The sequence below is a fragment of the Danaus plexippus genome, chromosome 30 (assembly GCF_018135715.1).
Source record: "Danaus plexippus chromosome 30, MEX_DaPlex, whole genome shotgun sequence".
NCBI classification, from domain to species: Eukaryota; Metazoa; Arthropoda; class Insecta; order Lepidoptera; family Nymphalidae; genus Danaus; species Danaus plexippus.
This window is the reverse complement of record NC_083557.1, coordinates 3136456-3152960: the sequence shown is the minus strand read 5'-3', so window position 1 is coordinate 3152960 and position 16505 is coordinate 3136456. Positions and strand designations below refer to the sequence as shown.

At 34.7% G+C, this 16505-nt stretch overlaps 3 protein-coding genes across 7 annotated transcripts in view; 1 reads left to right on the top strand and 2 right to left on the bottom strand.

Moving 5' to 3' along the window:
- The window catches only part of LOC116776527 (tau-tubulin kinase homolog Asator), a 39093-nt gene extending 32514 nt beyond the window's left edge, over positions 1-6579 (bottom strand). For 4 of the 5 annotated variants that reach the window (XM_061525533.1, XM_061525537.1, XM_061525535.1 and 1 more), the window contains exon 1: positions 6436-6579. Coding sequence is in view for 1 of the 5 variants with exons in the window: in XM_061525536.1 (XP_061381520.1) it covers positions 6436-6449 (14 nt within the window). In the remaining 4 variants the exon portion in view is untranslated. Of the gene's footprint in view, positions 1-6431 lie in introns of all 5 variants that reach the window. The other variant, XM_061525534.1, reaches the window with a different exon arrangement.
- A 1906-nt stretch (positions 6580-8485) lies between these two features.
- Positions 8486-10983, bottom strand: LOC116776631 (zinc finger protein 808-like). Its single transcript, XM_032669867.2, has 3 exons — positions 10888-10983; positions 10470-10597; positions 8486-10055 (listed from the first exon to the last, which is right to left on the bottom strand). Exons 2-3 carry the CDS (start codon positions 10589-10591, stop codon positions 8630-8632), a joined length of 1548 nt encoding a protein of 515 aa, XP_032525758.1. The 5' UTR covers positions 10592-10597; positions 10888-10983; the 3' UTR covers positions 8486-8629.
- A 199-nt stretch (positions 10984-11182) lies between these two features.
- On the top strand, positions 11183-16251 carry LOC116776702 (acidic fibroblast growth factor intracellular-binding protein). Its single transcript, XM_032669959.2, has 11 exons — positions 11183-11350; positions 11586-11682; positions 12205-12306; positions 12999-13080; positions 13364-13509; positions 13614-13713; positions 13802-13929; positions 15470-15538; positions 15759-15845; positions 15961-16059; positions 16133-16251. The coding sequence occupies exons 1-11, from the start codon at positions 11266-11268 to the stop codon at positions 16209-16211; spliced, it is 1074 nt and encodes a 357-aa protein (XP_032525850.1). The 5' UTR covers positions 11183-11265; the 3' UTR covers positions 16212-16251.
- The last annotated feature ends 254 nt before the right edge of the window (positions 16252-16505 follow it).

The following is a 16505-nucleotide window of genomic DNA, read 5'->3' as shown; positions in this document are numbered from 1 at the left end:
TTGTTTATGTCTGAAAGTAGGACGAGTTTAAAATAACATTAACTTTAGTAACAGAATACATATCACATTGATAATATAAGAAATCATCAACAATTGTACTGATAATAAACTATGTTAAGTGAAAAATTTATTAGTGATTTTTGATATAAATGTAGATACAGTTCTTCTTTGTGTTTGATAAAGATCATTTTAATGGGGGGTAGATTATAATATTGAGTATTTCCAGTAAAGATGCTCTCAGGCGATAAACGTCTAGGTGACTGGGGACGTAGCAACTTATTCGTAGCCCGCCCGCACTATTATTAAGGGACTTCAAATATTAATTGAACATCTCGACCATGTTCTAATTGCCTCTTACAGAAGGTCAAAATAAAGTAGGTAATGAAACTAGTATTAATCGGATTTACTACGCGGATTTTATTATTTAAAAACTACATAATCCCGACGTTTCGGTTACTTTGCAGCAACCGTGATCACGGGCAGACGAGGTGTGTGCCCGTGATTTAAATGAATACTCGCGAAAATCTTAGATCTCAAAGTTGGTAATGCTACTTCAGATGGAAAGCAACAATGAGTTTCTTCGTTTTCCCCCCCATCTTTGTAACAAAATGAATTTGCCAAATCATTTACTAAATGCGACCTGGTCAACAACCAAGCGCACCAGATATTCATAGATGATCTCATAAAGATAAAAAAGAAAGATAAAGAATCCTGAAAACAGTTATGAACTCAGTTTTTGCTCAAAGATCTGTTAAATAAGAGAGATAGTGATGTTTTACGAGCTCGTAGTTTGTTTCTAAATCTGTGGCACTCAAAAAAATATTTTGAACTTTGAAACTACAAAACGCGTGATGTTCCGTAAAACTGTATAAATTTAGCAAAACCAAATGTATAGTTAGCAGACAACGCGAGTGTTGTAAAATCTATTTTGATGCATGTTTGCATTTCATAAACAATAAAACCAAAAATATATTTACTGTCAATTAATATGTGAACGCGTGTTAGTTATCTGTAGGATGCGGTCTTTATAAAACGTTGGCTTAAAAAATGTTTAATATACATAATTTAATAATTTTTTTTATAAACAAAAGCCCACAAAAACAATGCATACATACGTTTATCTAGATTAATTCAAACAATAGAAAGTTGTATATATCCTAATAACAAGCCATAAAGAACAAAATTCCGTTCACAGAATGAAAATATAAGACCAAAACAATGAAAATAAAAGTGGCGTGACATCCAGCTGGTGCTGGTCTTAAGACTTCCTTATTCTGAAACGTATTTGGAGCATATATTTTGGCAAAACCAACTCTTCCGCACACGACATTCGTCCTCACCAAGTGCCCTATATACTTCATTGTCCTGAAATAGGGATGGTACGCGATTTTCTCGGCAAGTGCTTGGAACATCACTATATATAATAGGTATATGTATTCGTCTTTAGCCCTCATTTTTACAACACAAAATTCCAACAATCTTAAACATCTTGACGACTTCAAAATGAAATTAAACTTTCATTCAGTATGTCTTTAACCCAGTTTGAGATGCGGGAACTCTTTTGTACTTTGTTGTCAGCAATGACTTTTCGTTATTAAGAATATTTAATATAGTGTTACCGTATATATAATTAAATTAAATATTTATTACTTCACAATATGTATTCAATATTATTACTGTGTTAGAAAATAAAATGGCTAAACTGGAAAATTTTACATTTGAGTGTTATTGTGTTGTAATTAAATAATTTCACTTTTTTTTTATTGCAAATTTTATTTCCAGCTTGGTACACCTTAAACATATTTTGACGAGATTGTTTAATGCACAGCAATAAACACATTATAAATGTATTTTTCATATGTGCTCCCGTCAATCTAAAATAGTTGGACAGATTTAAATGAAAAAAGAACTGACATTGATACAAAGGAATCTATAGATAGGCTAAGGTAACAAATATTATTCCTACAAACGATCGTCACACAAAATAATTATTAAAACTAAATGTTGGCTATGTGACGAGTGAGTTTCTAGTAAGACACAGGTAAAATGGGTTAGTGGAGATTATTTTAGGAACAAAACATTACTTGTAATTCAACCTGCAGTCGGTCATTAAACCGTTTCGGAACCGAAATAGTTGGATGTGTGGATGAGCCAAGAAACTGTACGGTCGTTTTTCTAGCGTTTCATTATATATAAAAGAGATATATAAGATAAGTGACATTATCCAATACAGTTACATACTCTGGATCACATATACGACTAAAACCTTTAAAAAATTCAGGCCTATGTGTTTCAGATATATGCAAACAGACCCTAACATAATTCCGCGTTCACAAGACACGTTACACGCAACTAACCATGCATTACCAAAGTTAGGGACAGTTAATGTCAAAATATAATTCACTTCAAAAGATTTAAAAATCTGATTAATTTGTACACGGGTGAGACGATTTGGCAAAAACACATGGATTTTATACAATAATAGATGTGAAACGCAGTTACGATTTACAGTAAAGTAAACCTTGTGCCCTCGCGATAAGAAACACGAAACAATGTTGTTTGTAATCAGATCTATTATAGCTTGATTCCTGGCAATTACTTCATTTATATTAACTCAAGGGTCCAAATGAAATTCTCACCTGAATCCATCTATCCTTTTCATATTATTTGATACTAATTTCCATATAACCTTTTTTCAGTGATATTAGTTTTTCCTCTTGAACAAATTTCATAAGGAATCAAGAAACAAAAATTAAAATCTAATAGTCAATTGCTTCGATAAAATTTAATGACTTTTCAGAGACAGAGACATAAAAAATTATTCCTATGACTTATTCTGTACTGTTATAATTTTACACTGGCAACACTTTGTCATCATTTGACAGGTGAAAAACTTTTTCAAGTGGATTTTAGTTTGTAACTTATTGTGTTATTGTTTAAAATACGTAAATGTGCTAAATTAATTAATATAATTGCTTACCTCGAATTAAAGCTTCCATTAGTTGAGTTCAAACTGTTTTTATGTTCGTAATTCTGATGAGAATTTGATTTACAAAGTTAGCTTAAAGATAGGAACTAGAATATCAACGGTCAAACTCGAAGCACCTTGAAATTTTTTACGCGCCATTTTTACTACCACGTCAGTGCATTATTCCTAAACTATTATATATTCCTTCTACTTCAAACTCTTTACATATCATAAATAAATGCTAAATAATTGGCTACTGATAAACCAACAGCCCAATTTGTGGGTACTAGGAAAAAATTTATAAAAAGTAAGAAAAATTTAGATGAAAATCTAGCGAGTTCCCGTTTCCCGTAATCTATCTAACGGTAACATTATCATTTTGCCGGTAGAGGTCGCTATGGTGTATTTACCAAGTTTTTATCTATCAAAATCAGTTATACGCAATTTCCTCCTCGAGTCTTATAAATGTCTCCATCCCATATGCCTAACCACTAAAATTTTACCTCGCTATTCTATTAGAACTGACAAGACGAAACTTTGTGAAGATGCAATTATATGGGATCGGCTAGTTGCTATAAGTTAGACACAAATAACATTGAGGTGTTATAAAATATATTATTAATGGCTCAATTAAATTATTATAGAGCAAGACGAAGGTTAAGCGTAAATTAAAGTAAGACTTGTTAAAAAAATGGGAATATTTCAAATAGGACGTATATCCCGATACATTAAGTAGAAGTTCACAATTTAAATATTAGTCGGTAAATTCTTGATGAACATTTTTCTTATTAGTTTTATTAATGTTGATTTTGAGTTTTATTGAAGGATTATTTAGAGGAGTATTCCTCGTAGCCACATATTGATGGTCCTAAAACGAGGATATTCTCAATTATCTTTCAGGCTCTAGAAGATTTTCCACAACCCCTCTTTATTCACTAGTCAATATGATCAGATCAGACGAATCAGTTTCGTTTGGAATCCCCGAATGCTGTTAGTCTTGATAGTGTCAGCCGCAAGATGTCTCTCTCTTCGAACATGTCAAAAGATCTTCAATCTCAACCCAAATCCTCAATAGTTCTACAGCACTGCGTGTAACTATGTGGCAATCATTTCACTGATGACATACTGTAGTCTCTTTTCCTCATTGTAATTTTTTTTCTCCGAAAGGCCGAATGGTTAGTGGTACCACAAGGTGACATACATCCTAAGATTATTTGTTTTTTATAAATTCTTTTATCTAAACGCCCACTGCGACTTCCAAATATACAGCAATCAAAATCTGCAGAATCTTTTCACTGTGATTTTGGATAATAATATAAACGTTGCGAAAAAAAATACTCTATTTGAAATTTTTTGTTGGCAATTTCCTTTTCAGTTTGTCCTATTGATGTTTGTTGGCATAACTTTTGTTCCACTTGGACACAAAAGTAATATTCGTCCTATTTTAAACTTTTTATATGTGTTATATTAATGTTCAGGAGCAACTCAAAAAGATTAAGCTACTTCAAAACTAGAGTATATTTTTATGTGGCTTACGCTAGAATCACTTTAGCGGGCATCGAAAAATTTTGGGAAGACTGCTTCTGAACACCACAGTCAGGATTTTCATTTTCTTTCTTTTCCATTCTTCGTTTACGTACTGTCTCCGTTTGGATGTAAGTGAAGGGATATTTCCCTTTCCTCGTTACGCCGAGATTATGTTCAGAAATTTTACACGCTGAATATAAACAAAAAGTTCAGGTGCACGAGGTTTTATAATCAACATCACAGAATAATAATTCTTAACTGCTCTTGCAATTAGTTGAATTATATCAAAAATAAAGTAACCAAGATCTTTGGCAAGGTTCATAGGAATTTTTAAAATAATTACATGTGTCTAACGTAATTAACAAACATGGTATTTTCCATAGAAACCATAAGTTTGCTGTGATGGAAAGTGGAAAGTTGCCTAACCCTTCGTCTAACTCAGCCGGTTATTACTTGTATTCAACATGTCTCACCATCTATATATAATTAAGTGTTTTTCCATTACAATGCATAAAAAGGTACATTTTAGGGGACATTCTTGCAATAGCTTTATAAGAAAAATACATGATTGTGTTTAATAAAATATGATATAAATTAGTTCATCGTATAATTGTTTTATCTAACGCAATGTCAACTTGTTTATTTATTGAACGAATCATAATATATGTTTAAAACTGTGTGATATTTAGGAATGCATACGGCTAATAAAATATGATATTGATTAAGTTAAAATTGAAATTAACTAGTTACTAACTAACTACATAACTCGGTTATAAAAAAAAACATAACTAACAGAGTAAAAAAATAATTACCAAAATGTTTCACGTTTCCAGAAATTAAATATAGTATTAAAAAATATTAAAATCTTTGTATTTATCAACAAACAGAATCGTTTTTTAACACAGGTGCTTAAACTAAAAACAGAAACTGTATCTTTTGAAGAAAATTAAATAATTTACAATAAAAACGAACGACTCGAAACATCTGTTCCCAAAAAACAAAACAAATAAGATTTGCATTAAAACAATATAAAGAAACAAAGAAAGAATGAAAATAAATTGTGATTTATACAGAATTATAAATTAAAATGTTCAATAAATTATAATATCTATATTTCTAAACGTAGATTTTAAAAAAAAGTACATAGCGTCGCGTCTTAAAAGTTAGAGAGACGTTTGACAGTTATAATAATTTGAATATGAAAAAAAATTAGGTTGCAGGTGCAATTGTAATTAAGTAATAAATCATGTACTGTCGACTAACACCTTCGTGTTTCCTTCACACAGTACTCAAGATTATAATTCGTCCAGTAAATAAAAACGTTGACGTTAGTAACTTACTGCACTATTCCAGTGCGAATGATGCCGTAGCATAAAAAAAAAATTACTGGAAAATTTAAAGTCTTTTTATTACATATTTAGCGTATTTTATATGTAAGTTTCTTTATAAACTAATAGAACTAAAGTGATAGCAATGCAATGCCAAAATTTTAAAAATGTTCAAGAATACTTCAGCCGTTTATCAATAGTGATTTGTTTATTTTTAAAAATATATTTCTGAACATAAATCTGCGAGTTCTTTTGAAGCTTATTTTAGAGCTGCATTTATTAAACAAGCAATCAACGCGACAGGTTTTTTCTATATTTTTACGTTTTACCATGTCTAAACTTTCTTTATACATATAATTTATTTAACTTAAATCTTAAATTCAAATGACAATAATGTTTAACGATAAGTAATCTTATTGAAGTCTAAAAACTTTTTATTGTTCTTTAATTTATATTACGTAAAGTTATAATGAATGAGTGTTGATATGTGCTGAAGAAATGGATTTTTGCTACAATAATACTTGTAGGTAGGTATTTCGAAATTTACTCTACCGTCATCCCACACGAAGTGCACACGACCCCACAAAAAGTAGAAAAAAAATACTCACTCACCCATTCAAAATCATTGTTCACACACACACAAGTCATATATTATTTATAGAAATTTAAAACGTCACTTTGGTAGCGCGCAATATTAATAAAATGGCGTCCGCCGCGCGCGCCGATCGACCGACGTCTGACTTCTGGGTTCCGACTAACAATCTGATGAACCCGTGAAAGTAAATCGGGATTCGGAAAATATAAAATTACTTTTCAACCGTGTTGTATACTGTATCGATACTCTGAATGTTTTATTCCATGTTTTTTTTTTTAATTATAATTATAAGTGACATTACTTTTAAATTTGTATGCTCACAGTTGTTGTCTGATGTTTTGACAAAAAAGACTGCATTTTTTTTGTCAAACACTAATATTCTCTGAAATAGTTAGGCTTCCGTAAAATTTCGCAAATTTTCTGTTAAATTTAATGAATTTTTTATTAATTATTCGTTGTAGATACATACATATATTATTCTATTAATTTCTTTAGAACACGACTTTTCACCCGGTTGCTAAAAACTAAAGACCCTGAAAGAAAATACTACAAAAACTAATTCTTTTTGCTTTTTGGGTTGGAAAATCCAAACTGTAGAAATTACTAAAACAAATCATGCTATCATGGTTTTGCTTCGTAATTTAAAAATATGCTCCGAACTTTGCCTCTTATGGAAAATACAATTTTAATTATTATATTCTTTTATTACAAACATGTCTTAAGAGTTTAAATATAACTTAACTATTTAAATGACAGCTATCTTTTTTATTTGTTTTTTTTTTTATTTACATTGTTATCGACAATCCTGAAACCAACACTAGTTATAGTTCATATCGACACCTGGCAAGTAAATTCTAAGAACTGTTTATTTATTTTGTCTCGTATTTTTCTGTATTTACTGCTTACATGAACACAACACTGAACTTTTCAAATAACAGGAAAGAGTAAAGACCGAACGTTTATTTAGTTTTGTCACTGATACAAAGAGGTATTCAGCATTATATTATTATTCAAGTTGTGATATGAGATGTCTTTTCTTTTGTATTTCATAACAGCTACCAAATAGTTTTAAAACATTTTAAGTAAATGAAAAATTTCCTCATAGATAAGCCGAGTTCAGTGCTAAGTGTTAAATATTTAGTGTTGCGATTTTATAAATCAAAGAGCTAACTAAGCTTTATTTCGATTTTATATTTGTTAACAATAATTCTCATATAATAATAAAAAAATTATATAGATTAAAACTAAACCATCAGCTGAGGACAGCCATTATATTGGTTTTGTCTTCACCCCTACTCCTCGACCGGTTGTATTGCGACATGCGATAAATGAAAAAAAAAATGCCCATAATAAGACTCATTTTAATAAAATAATCTGTTATATATATATGATAGTTATTGCATTAGACGAGGCCACTACTGTCGGGTTAGAATATGTAAAAAAGTATCAAGTTCCTAGTTTACCGAATCAATTGATAGCAAACTACACTGTCAGTTTTATGGTGACAGATAAATGGTGATTCGTTTCAGTTCAGAAACGTTCAACATGCAAGATGTTAGGACCAAAACATATGACAGATTATTATCGCACTTTTTTGCGAGGAAGTGAGAATTGGTTTTATTCACTAGCCGATATTTGTGGACCCACTTGTTTGAAATGTGAAATGATCCCATATCGTCTGGAGGAAACGTAATTGTTTAATATGGGACTAAGGGATATCAGTCGTTTGCTAGAACCAGCAAACCGTTAACACATGTTTTTATGCAAGTCTGACATTATCCCAATGGAGCGAAAAAATACATCCGTACCCACAAAATAGATTATTTGCTTATTTTTAGGGTAGGATTTTTTTTGCTAATGTCCAGCTTTTGGACTATGGTCTAGCTCGTGGATAACCTGGTACATTGGTACCTTTCTCTGATCCCTTGGTTGGATGAAGATAAAATCTTACTCCCAAAATGCCAAGCATTTTTTCTGGTAGCCGGTATCTGCCTACCGTCATGAGGTAAATAGAATATACTATCGATAATATCTTTTTATTCGATATCCGATAAATAAAAATATATATAATAATAATATATTTTTTTATTACACTTGCTTATGTTTATTAATAACTTGATAAAATTTTTAACCGTCTTTTGGGACTATGGCCCATAAATTAAAGGAAATTTGTACATATCTTAACAACAAAACGAGCTGGACAGTTGAGTTTTATATATTATCAGGCGCCTTGTCGGTTTGTACTTTCAAGGACTCTATCTTGCTGGTGCTCACTATGGTGACGACATTTCTGACTTCACTATGATATCTCTTCACGTGGTTCACCAGCAGCGACTTCCTGACAGACATGTAGTCGCAGTAGCTGCACTTGAAGGGCTTTATTCCCGTGTGTATCGTCTCATGGCACAGAAGACTTTCCTTCCTCGCAGCCTTGTAATCACAGTAACTGCACTTATGGCCGTTGCCCAGGTGCTGGGTGGTGAAATGCTTCTGCAGTTCGTATTTGTGACGGCACGAATACGAACAGATGGAGCATTTGTACGCGTAGTGGCATTTCTGGTGCATAACGAACTGGCATTTGTAGTTTGTGGTAAAGCTACAAATGCCACAGTATAATATCTTGTCTGAATGGCTTCGCTTGTTGTGCAGCGCTATTTGGTCTTTCGTTTTAGTCGAGAAGTCGCAGTTGACACACTTGTAAGGCCTGTTTTGGCTCCCCGTGTGATGTCTTTGGAAGTGCCTTTGAACGGCAGCTTTGAACTTGGACGTGTAATTACACATGTGGCATAGGAACGGTCGCTCTTTGTCATCAGACTCAAGAACTTGAATGCTGTTCCAATCGAGGCAGTTCGGGTCCAGCGTGTATTGATTTTGGCCATCCTTTTTGGGGGTCTGCTCAACAATCATTGCTTCTGGTATGTTAGCCTCGTGCCTGACTTCCTTGTGGACTACACCCGAGCCGTATATTTTGTTGTAGTGCGTTACTTTGTGTTTTTTACTCTCACACATGTATATCGTCTCAAACTGGCAGTAGGAGCATTTTATTGGATTCTCCTGCTTACTCCTTTGCTTATGGATGTTAAGTCGCCAACGTACTAACGTAGAAAAGTCACAGAAATCGCATTTATTCGCCTTTTCGGTAACTTCGTTATGTATTTTAGCGAGATGTCTCGTTATGTGACCTTCAAATTTCGTAATGAACGGACATTTGTCGCATTTGTACAGAGATTCCTGTTTATTGTGGACTTTACTGTGCTTTAAGAAGTTGTGCCTGTACGCCGTAGAATATGAACATTCGGAACATTTGAACTGCTTATCTATGTTGTGTTTTCGTCTATGAGCTTTTAAGTTCCACTTAAAATAAGTTGTGTAGTCACAGTCGTTACACTTATGAAGACTTAACAGCTTCTTATCTTCTTCCGTGATCTCGGATTCCTTAGGTTGATGTCTGATCAGGACGTGCCTTTGTAGTGATGTTGAATATTTCGTTGTATAAGAACATATTTGGCAAGAGAACGGTTTGCTGTTAGTGTGCCCGACCATATGCAGCTTCAGACAGTTCTTATAAACCGTTGTGTAATCACACTCTGAGCAGTTCAGGACTTTATTGAATTTCCGTTTGCTCTTCTTAGGCGGTCTGAAAATGTTATATTTTAAATTTATAACATATTAAGAACCAGAAAACCAACAGAACAAATATTTACAACCCAACTCCGGAGTGTTTGTATTGTCTTTTAGATCATGTGTTTAAATCTCTTGTCTATTTAGTTTTATAAATATATACTCTGCTTAAAATTTGTTAATATATAACATTGTATGTTTTTCTTACATAATAAGACAAAATTTTTAAAATTAAATCAAACCATAAGCAATTATTATTGTAATAAAGAGTAATTATTGCAAACACATAGATGTAAAAACTTTAGATAGTTTTTTTAAGAGAAAACTGGTGGGGAAGTATATTTTTGAAAGTGTATAGTAATACAGCTTATTTATTTATATAACATAAAATAATAATGCCTAGTAATACTCTTAATAATATTAAACCTACGCCTCAGGCTCTGATTCCGATTCTACTTCAACCTTAACCCAAACACTTGCAAACATGCTCATCATCTCGTTGTCAGCCTCTTCAGGTGGTGGAGAATCCTCATCTTTACTGGTATCACCCATAATGTACTGAAGTGAAAAATAAAATTCTAAGTTTTTGTTTATTTTGATAGCGCAACTAAGCAATCATGTGTCCAATATATTATGACGTTATAATAATGAAATACAACCCACCCTTCTGATAAATTATGAACATTTTCCTAGTGATTGTGCTAGGGATATTAATACATAAATAAAATAAAAATACAAGGACCTTTGGCATACGTATATTCTGCCAAGAATCACCTTCGTAGGATTTTGATTACAATATTCATATAATGATAATGAATTTTATTATTAGGTAAAGCAGTCATACTTACGGAGCTATTATGTTATTTAATATTTACAAAACAAAGCCAAATAAAATGGCATTTTTACTGATTCAATCCTGAAAAAAATCAATTATGATTTTAATTCGTTTAGAAATTATTAAGTTAACATTTTTATTAAATTAATAAAAATAAAAATAAGTATAATGGTTCCAAAAAAGTTCTTTCTTATTAGAATAATATATTTTTTCTATGAGAACGTGTGTGCATACTCATTAAAAAAAATCAATAAAATAGATTCCAATTTCTAGACATTACTTCAGATTAATAAATTTGATTGGCAACATTATACTCGTTGTCAAAATTACTTAGCTTATGTAAATTAGAAAATGTTATAGTGTTTACTAAAACTGGATAAAGTAAATAAAAATGTACACAGAAGTAGATGTATTTGTTAGTAATTACACATTGATAGATCCAGAGATATACCAACTGTGGATTGAAGGATGTTCTTGTAGGTTATCACATTCTTAGAATGATTTATGTGATTATTTAAGATAATAAATAACAATTTGTATATAAAATGATACGAAATTTTTAATCTCTTGACATAGAAAGAGAAAACAATTATCCATATTCTTTCACCATAAAAAAATATAAAATGAAGATAAGGGAATAAGTTTTCGATTCCTATAATGTTAAACAAAATTGTTTTAAGTCAGAATTTACAAGATATTATTTTTTATCAGCAAGTGAAGCGGTTTCAACTTTACATCAGAGATCTGTAGCGAAACAGACGGGAGCTACAGTCGAGCTTATTGCTAGCGATGTGTTGGACCATTATAGGTAACATACATACATACATATTAAATATTATATGAATCTTTCTTACATATTGTGACACCAATAGTGCTTACTTCAGCCCAGTTAAGCTTTTGTTCTTGGCCAACTAAACATGATTATAACATCATGTAGACCTCTGTGAATGTTAAATTATTACTAACCCATTTTAAATATCATACATATAATATTATATCAGTTTAAAATACATACTGTCCTTTATCTCTATTCTATTGTCTAAATTAAAAACATTTAAAATTATTTTTGTAAAAACCTAATTGTGACTGTAAAATAATTATAGACACGATAGTTTAATGAGTACTTCAGCTGGAATACAACACCCCAGAGGTGTCGGGTTCACAACCTGTTGTTTGGATGAATTGTCTATTGTATGTTGTATATTAATTTTTTTATTGATTTTACTATTGTACCCACAACCATTCAGCTTGTTATTAAACTCCAATAAGTTCTTATATACTTTAAAAAATATTATCTTAGTGTTTGACTTTATATGTATTTTATTTACAGGACCTTTGCTCTTCTGGAACGACTCCTGACGGTGCCTTCAAAGCTATCAGAACAAATGACCTTTCAGATTGATGAACAAACCAAACATATGCTAATTGAGAAGTAAGTGTATAACTAATAAGACAAAACTTCTCATCATTCCATGGATTCACCGTGCTGGTGCCGGGTTAATCGTGTTGCAGGCAGAGGAGCTTCAACAGTGCCTGGAACTTGGGATCCAGGTGTAGATTTAGGGCCTCTATCTAACGCGAGTTAATTGCTTACCTCCACCATCCAAGCTCCTCTCTCTATCTAACCAAATTTGAGAAGATGTATGTTTTAAGAATGAATTGATATTAGTTCTGGACAGGCCCAAGTCCTTTAGCAGTTTGTAGAGAGATTTGTCTGTTATACCTCTCGCTCCTACTTCTACCGCATACAAATTTACAACGAACCCATTGTTAGTGAGTAACTAACCTATACTATACCTTCGACTTTGTCATAAGGCCCTAAGAATTGTATTTGGATACAAAATAATATAAACTTAAGTAATGTAAGTCTGTTATGTAACTGACAGCGCCATCTATTGTCAGTGGCACTGTACTATACTATATAACTGAAATTATTTGTTTTCATTCAAAAGTGGAGTACATGGGATTTTTGAATAGGTTACAACATATATCTTATCTAATATCTAAACTACATCACGGGAAAGTTCCATCGGAAACTGTCTAGGAGTCCTCATAACTTTCAACTTTGTAATCCCGATAGGATTTATTAGGAGTACATTAGTAAAGGAACGGTGACATCTTCAGATACTATGACCTTGATGACACGGTTATACGGGAACTCCTCGGAAGGAAGCTGTCTTCGCGACACAGAAAAGATTTGGATGAGGTATGTATATACGTAACTATATATAAATATAACTATTTATTATACATAATGTACAGTGTGTTTTTTCTTGTCGTATATATATGCAAATAAAATTTTTGAAGGTTTTATTGGCGTGACAATACTTCTGGATAGGTATATTTCATGATTTTCAGTTTTATTTGAGAAAAAAAGGAATTTACCATAAAATATGTTAATACAAACCGTTTGATTGTCTGTTTTAAGTCGATATATTTGATACCCTTAGTCTGAATTGGGTGACGTAAACTGTTAAACCTAACGTTAGGTAGCTGAACGCTCGAGTGCTCCGTTACGGTGCTGTCGCCGTCAGTTCGACAACGTCCGTCGTGTGTTCCAAGCTGTTGAGGAGATGCCGGGGAACGTGGTGACGAACATACGAACAACTTTCCTTATATCAGAGCCGCTTGCTAAGTGAGGGTTTACCGACTTCAAATTGATTATTTGCTTCCATGTTGTATGCTAAAGGTCTATGGTTCAGTCTTAATTTGAATGTTAAAATTAATAATTTTGAATAGGAAATATGGCGCCGTAGTGTTCATAGCGTGCATGAGGTTTGAGACGACTAAGCGCAAGCTGCAGTACTTGTCGTTCAACGACTTCTATCACTGCGCTCAGGTGAGTATGCGACGAGCTGACCGCGACTGTTCATAGCATGGAATGGAATTTGTGTTCAACTATGATATGGATTAAATCTCCCGCTCAGGCCATCATGTCGAGCTGGACCTACAGCTGTACAGGTCCAGAGTACTACGACACTGAGATGGACCGAGAGTTCCTGTTAGAGCTTCGTGAGCTGAGGATACTGCTGGACAAGGAGAAGGAGCACAAACAGTGGGTTGAGGTGTCGTGATGTGTGGGGTGTCGTGATGTGTGGGGTGTCGTGATGTGTGAGGTGTCGTGATGTGTGGGGTGTCGTGATGTGTGGGGTGTCGTGATGTGTGGGGTGTCGTGATGTGTGGGGTGTCGTGATGTGTGGGTGTCGTGATGTGTGGGGTGTCGTGATGTGTGAGGTGTCGTGATGTGTGAGGTGTCGTGATGTGTGAGGTGTCGTGATGTGTGGGGTGTCGTGATGTGTGGGGTGTCGTGATGTGTGGGGTGTCGTGATGTGTGGGGTGTCGTGATGTGTGAGGTGTCGTGATGTGTGAGGTGTCGTGATGTGTGAGGTGTCGTGATGTGTGGGGTGTCGTGATGTGTGGGGTGTCGTGATGTGTGAGGTGTCGTGATGTGTGTGGTGTCGTGATGTGTGGGGTGTCGTGATGTGTGAGGTGTCGTGATGTGTGAGGTGTCGTGATGTGTGAGGTGTCGTGATGTGTGGGGTGTCGTGATGTGTGGGGTGTCGTGATGTGTGGGGTGTCGTGATGTGTGGGGTGTCGTGATGTGTGGGGTGTCGTGATGTGTGAGGTGTCGTGATGTGTGAGGTGTCGTGATGTGTGGGGTGTCGTGATGTGTGGGGTGTCGTGATGTGTGGGGTGTCGTGATGTGTGGGGTGTCGTGATGTGTGGGGTGTCGTGATGTGTGGGGTGTCGTGATGTGTGGGGTGTCGTGATGTGTGGGGTGTCGTGATGTGTGGGGTGTCGTGATGTGTGAGGTGTCATGATGTGTGAGATGTCGTGATGTGTGAGGTGTCGTGATGTGTGAGATGTCGTGATGTGTGAGGTGTCGTGATGTGTGGGGTGTCGTGATGTGTGGGGTGTCGTGATGTGTGAGATGTCGTGATGTGTGAGGTGTCGTGATGTGTGAGGTGTCGTGATGTGTGAGGTGTCGTGATGTGTGAGATGTCGTGATGTGTGAGGTGTCGTGATGTGTGAGATGTCGTGATGTGTGGGGTGTCGTGATGTGTGGGGTGTCGTGATGTGTGCGGTGTCGTGATGTGTGGGGTGTCGTGATGTGTGAGGTGTCGTGATGTGTGGGGTGTCGTGATGTGTGGGGTGTCGTGATGTGTGGGGTGTCGTGATGTGTGGGGTGTCGTGATGTGTGGGGTGTCGTGATGTGTGGGGTGTCGTGATGTGTGAGGTGTCGTGATGTGTGAGATGTCGTGATGTGTGAGGTGTCGTGATGTGTGGGGTGTCGTGATGTGTGGGGTGTCGTGATGTGTGGGGTGTCGTGATGTGTGAGGTGTCGTGATGTGTGGGGTGTCGTGATGTGTGAGGTGTCGTGATGTGTGGGGTGTCGTGATGTGTGAGGTGTCGTGATGTGTGGGGTGTCGTGATGTGTGGGGTGTCGTGATGTGTGAGGTGTCGTGATGTGTGGGGTGTCGTGATGTGTGGGGTGTCGTGATGTGTGAGGTGTCGTGATGTGTGAGGTGTCGTCATGTGTATATCTGACTGTATTTCAAAGGTATCGTTAATGTCTGGCCTTCATCTATATTCAGTTTAATATGCATGCGGTTGAAGCCCAAGTTGCTTGAGAAGTCATATCAAGAGCTGGAGCTAAACTTCAGGTAAGTCGTTTGATGTAATATAGTACATTAGAATATTTTTGTCTTATAAATTCTCAACACACAATCTCACGACAGCCAGGTCATGCTTGGCATCCTTTACTATTATCTCTTTTCATTTCCTTCATTCGTTGTCGATGATAAAATAAAAACAAATGTTTTTTTTGTTTCTTTTCAAGTTTCTTGTTAGCTTTACAAATCACTCATATTGTTTGTGTCTAAGGCTCTACTCGCGCGCTCTGGTCGGACTCGCCTGTAACTTACACAGAGGAAGGGAACTCAGATCACTGTTCGTTGATTTATTGGAACGGTGAGCTTATTATTTGAATCAAAGAAACCAATTTATATTTAGTTATTATTATAAACAGCCGAAGATTAATATATATATATAAATATATATGTGTTGATTTCTGTTGTATTCTCAGTTGCATAGAACCTTTGCGTCTCGGAGGCTGGCCAAAGACAGATTTAGCCCAATTTCTTTGCGCCTACGAGCAATGCGCGCTTCAGATGGATGTGCTCAGGTCATTATATACATACATATAAATAAAAACCAATTACCGAGTTATGTATTAATTAATGTATGCATCTTTCCAGGGAGGCTGATCTTAAGAGCGCGTGGGAGAGATACATGAAGGTTATAAGCAGGTGTCTCCTAACAATGTACCCAGCATGAGATATTGTACAATAAAACAATTGCATCCTATCTAAATGTATATATTTACTTTTTTTTAAACACAAAAACTCCTTTAAATAATTGTTCATATAAATTGGAAGTGATAATAAAATTACAAGTAACCACTGACATGGCATTTAACTAGTTACAACTGAAATATCTTTAGCAACAGTCACTTCAAAATAAAGATTATAAAATGAAACGACCTTACATAGATTGTTTTTATATTCCTCTCGAACATTGAATAATAATCTGTCAGTGGACGTGGAAAGGTGAACGCGTGACGACTGACAT